Genomic DNA, 11,546 nt, shown 5'->3' on the forward strand with positions numbered 1-11,546 from the left:
AATTTTATATTTTTAATTTATATATTTATTACCGACTAATAATTACCGAAATAATAATTTTTTTTTGCAAGAAAATCCTATTCTATGAAGTTTGTAAAATACATAAAAAATTTTTTAAGAAATATATTAGGTGTTGGAATTAATTCGTAGCGTTTTTTAATGAAAGAATGTTATTTATTTCACATGAGCATTAAAAAATACATTAATGAAAGTACTTCCCATCACTTGTAAAACGCTACGAATTAATTCCAACACCTAATATATTTTTCTCAAATATTTTATTTAAATATTTTTTTCAATATTTTAGTAGACACGTAGTACTTAAAGGCTGAAAATACATAAAAATTAAAAAAAAATTTCTAGCATATATTTTTTATTAATACACAATTTATCATAATCTGGAAAACAATAATTTAAAAAATACTTGTATGTGAGTGTGTACGTGCGTGTGTGTGTGTGTGTGTGTGTGTGTGTGTGTGTGTGTGTGTGTTTGTGTGTGTATGTGTGAAAGGAAATGTTACTTAAAAATTTTCTAATCGCGTAATCATCGTTAGTAAATATCTCCTGCATTAACACCGATATCTCGCGACTTGGATCAAAGTTTGACTTTTAACTTTAGCATTGGAAAATGTATGCAAGTTCACATTACATCCACTAATATCTCCCGTTGCTTTTCGGAGACATTTTCATTCATGATAAGATACAAATAAAAAAAAAATAAAATAAAATAGTATTTAATGACATAGGATCGTTTTCATAATCATTGTACTAACAATCTTCAAATGTCAAGCAAAAATTCAACACGTGCACAAAATTATTAATGATCTTTCGGGAATCAATTCTTCTATGTTTCTACTCTTTATTCAATAAAACGATGAATATATTAAGTAAAACTTACCTGATTAAAAAGAATTTTTTTATTAAATTTTATATATATATATATATATATATATATATATATATATATTACATAGGATACAAATAATTTCTGATGAAAATTTAAATATGTATAATTTAAAATACACACACATATATATATATATATATATATATATATATATATAAATATATGTGTATTTTAAATTGTACATATTTAAATTTTGTGAAATTTTTATATATATTTATGTATTCTGTTTCGTAGCACAGACAATTGTATTTTGCGTAAATTCCAAAAAATGTTAAACAAATAATAACATTATTTTTTTTATTAATTCCTAATTACGTCAAACTTAAATTTTAATATGGTATCTAGAAAACAAGTGATTAATAGATAGTAATGTGTTTTCATCAACTAACAAAGTTAATAATATCTTCAAACGAAGTCAAAGTTCTGTCCGGAAGTCCGATGGCACGACCCGTCTTTACTTTCTTAAATATGCTGCGGATGTTATAAGTAATCTATCGTGTGAAAGGTTAAAAAAATTTGTCACGTGTTCATAAACGGTATAGTTTCAAGTACGGATACTGAATCTCTGTGGCTATCAGCAGGTCAAGCTGAGTTGGCATACTCCTGTATATAAATTAAATCAAGAAGAAGAAGCTTTCATTTCATATTTGATACCTGGTAACCACATAACATCATGTGGTTTCCTGTCATCCTTCTACTAGGTAAGAAAGACAATAACTTTATGTAGATGGTAATAATATCCACGAAAATTTCAAATATCTCATACTTTCATGAAATTTTTGATTGCTACAGAATTAATTAATTTTTCGATTGATATAAAATTATTGCTGCAAAATCTGACTTCCATATTTTCAGTGGATAAACTTATTGTTTAACTAATTTATGTATTAAAGTAAATCCAACTTTTTGAGACAACGTAATAAGGATCATCTTAATTTGACAAGAAAATACAAATTTCAATTATTATAATTTGGTAATTTCTCTTTGGCAGCCGGTGTGGCCGTGGTCACAGGCACGCTTGATCACGAGCATGCTTGGGAAAAGGAAAACGAATATGAGTACCTTCTACACAGTCGGACACTGGCAGGTCTTGACAAGTTGAAACAACAATATACTGGACTTCAAATGATGGCTAAACTCATCGTTCATGTAAAATCGCCACAGAAATTGCAAATGAGACTGTCCAATCCACAGTATGCTCATCTACACACCACATTAATGGACGGCCCGGAAACCGAACTTCCTGATCATATGCTGGAGTATCGGAAGATTCCTATGTCAGGAAAGCCATTTGAGGTCACAATGAAGCATGGAGTGATACGAGATTTATTAGTCAACCGTGATATTCCTACTTGGGAATTGAATCTCCTCAAGAGTTTCGTGAGCCTGCTGCAAATTGACACGCAGGGAGAAAACGCGGTAGAAACCAGGAGCGCTCAAATTCCAGTCGACGAAAATTCTCCCATTATATTTACAGCCGTAGAAGATTCCATCGGTGGCAGGTGCGAAGTACTATACGAGATCTTACCATTGGACTCAGATGCTCGAGAGATATCAGACAGGATACCTTTACCGGATTTACGCGGTGAGGGGTATCATTACGACGTTAAAAAAATGAGGAATTACGAGAAATGCCTTCAGCGACAAGTTTATCGTCGCGGTCTAGAAGATCCATTGCTCCAAGATAGAGTCCAACAGGATAAAATGATTTTGGTGAGTTAATTGATAAACTGTTTTATATTCTATGCTTATAGTTAAAAAATATGCAATAATTACAATTGTTGAAAATTATGAAAAAAAATATTTTTTAGGAAAACTGATTTATTTAAAATATTAGTATTTTTCTAGCAAATGATAGCAAATGATTCAAACTACTATATCAATAGAATCAAACTATTACAATCAATAAAAAAGAAAATGATAAAATTTCTTAATGAAACTTATTTGCGCGGTTATGTGATTATTACAGGAATTATCTTCGACTCGAATGCTTCTCTCGGGCCATCTGAAAAAATTCACTATTCAATCTGTCGTAACGAAGAATCATATATCTGTTAGGCCTGAAAAAACTGATCCTTTCCTTGGCAACGTCCACAGCGTATTGAAATTGACTTTATTGAAAAAGGACAAAATATCCAGGCCACTGTCTGATTCACTCGAATCAACCAACCTCGAGTCAACTGGAAACCTAATATATACGTATAATAATCCATTTTCTGATTCTGAAAACCCAATATTACCAAGCGTCAGTATGAATTCCGAGCAAATATATTCATCAGAGAGAACCAGTTCTTCTGAAAAAAATTGGGACAACCAGAACAGCTTCTCTAGAAGCTCCAGCGATGAGGATCAGAGTAATATTTTACCTAAAAGAATGGCAATGCCCAATGCTCCAAAAAGCCCGCTATTACGCCTCATGACCGTCACAAATATGGAACAAATCAAGGACTTAATTCTTGAAATAGCTACCGCAATAAATTCTTCTAATGACACGAATCTAAGTGCAATGGAGCAATATGTGTTCTTAAAAAATTTCGTGCGCATCATGAGCCTCAAGCAGATTGATGAATTAGAAGAACGCTTACGTAATCTCAAAATTCAAGATAAAGATTACAAGAATGTTATCTGGAGCGTCTTACGGGATACTGTTGCACAAGTTGGAACAGAACCCGCTTTGTTGACTATCCACAATTGGTTAAAAAATAAAAAAGTTGAAGGTCTAGAGGCAGCAAAAATTGTATCTCAAATTGCCAGGCATGTTAACAAACCAACAAAAGAATATGTCAGAATGTTGTATGTAAGTATCTATTTATACGTAATAACATGTTAATAATGAATTAATTTTTAATTCTTCGCAGTCCGTCATAATGTTTATTATATCAACAATTGAAAATGATATGCACAAAAAGAAATCATTCTATTGCTAAAAAACATGATTACTCAATTTACTTTTTTTTTTTAAATAATGGTTATATTTAACAAAGAATATTTTCTTAATAAGAATCTTAAAATATGCTTATATTACAAATTTTAGGAAAAATTAATTTTAATCTACTCAACACAAGAATTTTTATTCTTTTGAAGAAAAAAATTTATCGGAGAAACGACTTTATATAACAAGCAAATTGAATTTGTTTAATAATATTGATTGAAATATTAAACTATTAGGATTCAGAATATGTTTTTAACAAATTTAATGCTTGTGATAAATTTATGATGGATTTACTAGTATCAATTTTTTAAATATATTTGAAACAAGTAATTATTATTTCTATTCACAGTAACAAATGTTTTGTATTTGTGTTAGAAATAGTCCACTTAAGTTCTTATTAAAATTTTGTATTGAATTTTTGATATATTCAAGTGTCAATTTAATATAATGTGATTGTGTTATTTGAATATTTTGTAAATTGATATTTAATATTTTTTAGTGTTAAAATAATAATTCATGAATAATAATGAACAAAAACGTAAAAATAATGTTTTTTAAAATTAAAATTTTAAAATAAATGAATAAAATGTGTTAATTTAACATATTATAAATGTTAAATTTATTGAAATACGTTGATTTAACATATTATAAATATTAATTGTAATGAAGAAGAATAACTATTTATAAATTGTTATTAGAATTATTATTAGAATTACGCTTTGATGTTTTACGTAATATTTAATTTTTAATATATTCAATTTGTATTAAATTAATATAAAAACAAATTCCAATTGTGTACAATATATACGTACAACATATGTATGTACATATGTACATATGTATATACTTCCCTGTATAAAAATAAAAATAAATTTTAACTTTTATCTGATTTTTGTGCAGGAAATGGTAAGGGATCCATCAGTATTGTACCAGACAGCCGTAAATGTGACCGCACCATTAGCACTTGCTCAAGTAATACGTAAATATCATGTCAATACTAACTATTTGATGCGCAGTTTGAAGCATTTAGGCCCTACTCTCAGGAATAATGTACCCACACACATCGAGATAAGCAACGTTTATATTCCCTTTATGACTGAACAACTGAAACAAGGCTTGGATAATTATGATACTTCAAGAATTCAAGTATATATCATGGCACTTGGTTTGACCGGCCATCCGAAGATTCTCTCGATCTTTGAGCCGTACTTAGAAGACAAGGAGTCGATTTCGAAATTCGAACGTTTACTCATGGTATCTTCCTTGTCCACTTTAAGCAGATACGAACCGAAATTAGTTGGACCAATTTTTTATAAGCTCTACTCGAACGTAGACGAAGATCATAGAGTACGTTGTATGAGCGTACATCGATTTATTACACTCAACCCACCTTTAATTACGTTGCAACGCATAGCGAAATTTACTAATGAAGATTTGGATGAAAACGTAATCTCTGCTGTAAAAACTACAATAAACAGTCTCGCCAATACGAAGTTACCAGAATTGCAAGATCTCGCTGCTAAGGCGCGCAATGTCAGGCATCTATTGAATCCGAAAGAGTTTAGTAAATGGAATTCACGAGGCTACTACACGGACTTGAATTATTGGGGTATTAAGGACCTTAGAATGCAAACCATTGGTGATGAGGGTATAGCTCCTTCATATTTGCGCGTTGCTGTAAACACTGCTTTGAATTTCAATAGATTACCTACTTTCGAAGGAGGATATCTAGTATCGAATGTCAGGCAGCTTTGGAACAATTTGAAGAGCGAAGAAACAAGTCATGAAATGTTGAAAAAATCACGCATTGAGAAACTTTTGAAAGTACTTCAGCTCAAGTCCGAAGATCTAAATAAATTGGAAGGACATGTTTTTCTGAGCACAGTACACGATCTTCTGATCTATCCCTTTGACAGTCAAACTGTTCGAACAATTTCCTCTCGTAAGTATCCTGAATTTTACTACAAAATTATATTACTTTTAAAGACATAAACTATTATTACATTACAGGGTTGAAGAATTTCTTCAAGAAGGACCAACGATTGAATTTAACTTTGTTCAATAATTACGAAACGATGTTAAGCTTCCCAATTGAAAGTGGCCTGCCATTCCTTTATAGTTTGAATTCGCCAATGGTTTTAAAATTGAAAGCTGAAATGAAAAATGACGAACTTTCGAATAAAAAGAAAACTGGCATTTTGAATATATATATTGCCAATAAGGTTCAGAAGCAGTTTGGTTTTATAGCACCTTTCGAGCATTATAATTACATTGCTGGTATTCATGTCAATCGAATGTTGCATTTACCATTAGAATATGAAGTCAATCTTGATTTGACTCAACGAAACCATGATACTGGTGCGTTAAAGGTTCGTCTACAAAGGAGTCAAAGGAGTCTCACTGCATTGCATCTCAGCACTGTTCCCTTCACCACGCGACAAAACCTCCACGATCTTCAACCTGTATCTCTTAGTAGAAACACGCATGTTGTACTAACAGAAAAACCACGTAAAATTTTACTAGAGAAAGACTTATTTTCTGTCCAAGTAGAAACTGAAAACGAAGAAGAAGAACGAGCTCGAGACGATGATAGCATTTACCAGCTCTTGTTAAAATTACGAAAGATACCTGACGGCCAATATAAAAGATTGGATATATTAATGAATTCTGAACAGTTAGCAAAGAATGTATTAGACACAAACCTTATTCATGAGAAAATTGCAATTGATAATGCCTTGATGCAATCACAAGAATCAGAGAGAGAGTCACAAATTATGTTTTCTTTAAAACATGTGAAGCCAAACAGTGAAAAGAGACGAAAGGAGGTTGTGGCAGGCGTTAGCAAAGGCTTCAAGTCGGGTGATGTCCATTTAGTGGATATAAATGTCAACTTACCGGAATTAGAAAGACAATATGTTTACACCGCTAGTTGGATGGATAGTAACATAGACAGGAAGTCCAAGGTTTATTTATATTGGAATTCTCAAACATCAACGGAGGAAAAACCAACATCTGAAGTTTGCTATATACATGAAATGCAATATTCACCAAATACTCCTCTAAATTTCAAACATATGAGGAAACATGCGCCGAGAAATAAAATCAAAGTTGAACTGCGATATGGAAAGAATTGCAGCGGAGGAGACGAAATTGTCGTCGACGCGAGCATATCGCGAAGCAACCGAATAAAGACTATGTTAGAGTCCTCCAAAGTAGTTAAACAATGTTGGGAAGAAATTGAGAGGGGACATAATGCACTGCGTGCTTGTCAGCAGGCCAATGAACTTGCCCAATTGAAGAATCAGTTGAACGTTTTAGTTAAAAGTTCAATAACTGACTATATTAAAGAAATTATTTCCAAGATTTCCGATTATTTGTCGCATCTCTTCCCTAATTCACAAATGGAAGTAACAGACTTGAAAGACTCTGAAAGAAATGCCCTCAATATAAAAATGACTTTGTCACCCTTGGAAATAGTTCCGCCGGCTTCCTTAGATTCTTCGCAAATAGATGTTACTGTCCCTAACACAGAGCAAACAGATTTCGAAATGCAAGAGCTATTAAAGGAAAATACCATACACCGCAGAAAAGAAAGAAGAGGTAAGTCACAAAATTTTATAAAAGACCTTTTAAAAAGATTTTATAAAAGATATAACTATTATTCTTCAAATATTGAAAGTTAAAATAATTTAATATATTGAATCATGTAATATATTATGTTAATTGAGAAACAATTGAGAAGTTAATGCTTGAATAATAACGCAGAGAAATTAATAATTTGGTTCTCTATTAACTTTAAATTTCTAAATTATTCCGCGATTTTTTCATTTATTCTAAATAAATAAATTACTCATTGTTCTATTATTGTTATCATGGCGCATTTATATTTTATTTGATAAAGATCGTTTGCAAAATGTAATGTAGATTACATATAAAAATTTCATAACGTATAAAATATTTGAATTTTTTTTACAGCTTCGTGTACTATTGATAAAGACATGGTTCTTACTTTTGATAAACTGCTTTATCCTATGAAACTGGGGCCTTGTAAACATGTACTAATGACTACTCAGCCACAAAAGGATCCCGATACTGAAAAAAACATAACAGAAAATTTTATTGCCTTAATTCAAAATCATAATGATGATACTAAAACAATCATTCTATTGATGGACGAGCACGTAATTGAATTAGAGAAAACAGATAATAATGTTACACTTCAAGTCGACGGCATTCCCATTCAATTATCACAGATTGATAGAGGTTATCAACTAAGAGAAAATGGTGAAACACTTCTTGAATTCGTCAAGCTACCTGACGGTTCAGTTGAAGTGATTTCGAGCGAATCTGATATCAAAATACTATTCGACGGAGAACGTATTCAATTATTGGTGAGTAAAAATGTGAAACAAACTAGTGATGGCTGTATTCGGAAATGTCGCTTAAATGCCTCCGATGCATTTAATGTTAAACAAGAACAGATGATGAATCCGAGGCATCAGAGGCATCCGAGCATTTCCGAATTCAGCCACTAATAAGTCGATCGCAGTAATATAAAAACAACAATCAAAATAAATTTGTCATCAGGCATCGGACAGATATCGCAATACTCTACGTGGTCTTTGTGGCAACTACGACTCCGATCCCAGCACTGATTTCCTCACTCCTCAAAACTGTCTCGTGAGGAAGCCCGAAGTATTCACCGCTACATATGCCTTGACTCATGAGGGTTGCCATCATGAAGACATTCTGGAGAACAAACGAAAAGCTGAACTCACTCAGTGCCATGAGTTGCCAAGAATTCGTCAGAACAACGTTATTAACGATATAGAAGCGGGAAGATTGCCGAGACGTAATGAACTTTGGGGCTATCATAACAATAATCTCAAGAGAAAATATAACTTGAATTATGATAGTGAAAAATCCAATGTCGAGAAAAATTTACCAGACGATAGCAATGCTGTCTACCGCACAAAAGTTATTCTAGAGGGCCAAGAAATCTGTTTCACGATCAAACCTATACTAACGTGCCGTGAGGGCTATAGCAGTCCTTCGGAAACAAAGGTGGAGGAAGTTAACCTTTATTGCCTACCAAGGAACGAGGAATCTTTATTAATAAAACGCAGGATCGAGCAAGGCGCTAACCCAGATTTTACCCGAAAGCCTGTCAGTAGATCGCGTCCTTTGAGCATTCCTATCACTTGCACATAATCTGGCAATACCAAAATGATATACCGACCATGCATACTTAAAATGACCTCTTTTTTATTTTTTCTTTTTTTAGAAAGCAATAAATATGCACTATTAAATCTTTATAGTATTAAATTTAACTCACATTAGGTTAAATTTAACACTATGAATTTAACAGTGTGTTGTTTAATAATGCAGTAATGTAAGCAATAATAAAGTTGAGCTTTTCAACATAATTATTTGTGGTATATTCTTTTCCGCATACCCAAGCTGTTCGAAATCAACACAATCTATTTAACATCAGCATTAATTAATTATTATCATTACATGTTTTTTATACACTAATTGTCCTTTTTGTCAGAAAAGTAACCGTTAAATTTTTATTTCTTTCTAGCAGAACGTTCATAAAAAAATGAGCTGGTAAATTTTTTATATTTTTCAATAGCGGTAACTGAATGAATCATCGTACTGCGGTAAATGAAAACTTAAATTAAAGCTTAAACATTCCTATTAATAACCAAGAAAATCAAAAGAGAGAAAATGCTTTACAAAATGACGGATATAATAATATAATAGTTAAAGAAAAAAAATTTGTTTTTCTATTTTTTAAGGTCAGTCTTCAACAATATCAATGTTTTGTAAAACATTTTCTGTAATTCAATTTGGATTGATTCAATTTCCCTGTTTATTAACTAAAATGTTCAAACTTTATATATATAACTTGAGTTTTGATTTATTCCAACATAATGATTTTTCATTAAATTACCATTATTAATAAATATTAAAAATTTATGCGAAATTTAGAGACCCGTTTTTTTGCAGGTGAGTGTAGATAAGAAATTAAGATGACAATGAACTAAAGACTGCGTTCCATTGCATGTATGATGAGATGTCACTTTATCCTTGTTATTCAGAGTGTTAAACAAGAATAAAATAAGACATCATGCTGATTATATGCGCAACGAAAGGCAGCCCCGGTCTGTGTGACAAACGAGTTTTGATTATCGCCTTTATCTTTTATCCCAATTGTTTATTATCTCAATCAAAGTGCTTCGCATTCTAAGTTCGTGTCAAAAAGTTTCCGAACGTTCTAGAAAATCTAGAGTACAAAACCTCATCCTCTCGCGACTCCAGAGTCAGTCGCTAATAGTGATATCATAGTGCCGTATCGCAGCAATCGCAGTTATAAAATTACTTGCTTCGCACGGTGTGCGGTCACACGCGAGTTTGCAGTGCATTCGCATTCATAAATATCAGACTAGAAATTGAGATTAAAGTTGAAATTGAATTTGATCAATCAAAGCAAAGTTCACTGATACATCAGCTTTCTTTCTTCTGATTAATTAAATTCAATCTCAATCTCAATTTCAATCTCTTATCTAATACAGGAATAAAAGAAACTGTGCACGTGATATAAATATTCATATATTTTATATTGACTTTGTAATAAAAATTGCAATTTATCGTGATTCGATTGAGTTCGTTGACATCTCGAAGACTGATTCGCTTTTCTCACTGTATTTTCAACGCGCTGAGAATGCAAACACTATACATACGCAATGAATTAAACAGATTACAAACGGAAATTCTATATATAGTATAGGTGGAATATTGCTATGGATATATGAGTCAACGATAAAGAGGAAAATGGTTCTCCTTAATAAATAAATGAGTTTGTATTAACATGGAAAGAATGACTTTGTTGAAGTATTTAAAAATTTAGTTACCTACAGATCCAAAAATAACTTTGTTGGATCATCAAAATAATTTTGTAGGAATCTCAAATATGATGAGCAATGCTGCAAAATGTTTTGATCCTAGCCATCAGTTTGAACGTCTTACATAATTATTTTCATGGTCCAACGAAATTATTTTCAGAGAAATATGTATATGTATCTAAATAATTTTTTAATATTTTAATAAAACTATTTTTTCCGTATAGATTTTTTTTATGTCGTAATAGAAGATTTGAAAAAATAAATGACAATAATTAGAATGATAGTTACACGTTAATTTAATATAATTACTGCAGATAATATTTACTATACGCGTCCATGGAAAAAATAACCAGGATTCACACATTTTATGATCAGATTAGAGAACCCGAATGCATTATTTACTTCCGCATGCATTGTTGTCTTACCCTTGGGCAGCCCAATACGACAATAATGCATGGAATTAAATAACGCTCGAGTTATCTCCAATCTGATCATAAAATGTATGGATTGTACATCTCTCTCCGTGAACAGTATAAAATATTAATATTTTTATTAACAAAATCTTTTTAATAATAAATAATTTTTTTTCATTCTCTCTCTTTAAAAAGCTGACACATAGAGAGATAAAATTTTATTTTGTTTTTAATAATAGATTGTGCTTTAAGGTTACCAATGACCTGTTATAAACCTTCACTTACTATTTATAAAATAATGGGAATATGATGCATATTGTGAAAACACGTTCAGCGAAAGATAATAAATTTTATATAAATCTTATGATTACGAGAAATGTTATGAT

General features: G+C 31.4%; 1 protein-coding gene across 1 annotated transcript; it reads left to right on the top strand.

Annotated features, from left to right (window-relative positions):
- Positions 1-1,486: 1,486 nt before the first annotated feature.
- Positions 1,487-9,265, top strand: LOC105150491 (vitellogenin-3). Its single transcript, XM_011063616.2, has 7 exons — positions 1,487-1,608; positions 1,899-2,620; positions 2,877-3,704; positions 4,740-5,781; positions 5,850-7,439; positions 7,815-8,230; positions 8,427-9,265. Exons 1-7 carry the CDS (start codon positions 1,581-1,583, stop codon positions 9,048-9,050), a joined length of 5,250 nt encoding a protein of 1,749 aa, XP_011061918.1. The 5' UTR covers positions 1,487-1,580; the 3' UTR covers positions 9,051-9,265.
- The last annotated feature ends 2,281 nt before the right edge of the window (positions 9,266-11,546 follow it).

Source organism: Acromyrmex echinatior, chromosome 14, assembly GCF_024713525.1.
Source record: "Acromyrmex echinatior isolate Ae372 chromosome 14, ASM2471352v2, whole genome shotgun sequence".
Taxonomy (NCBI): Eukaryota; Metazoa; Arthropoda; class Insecta; order Hymenoptera; family Formicidae; genus Acromyrmex; species Acromyrmex echinatior.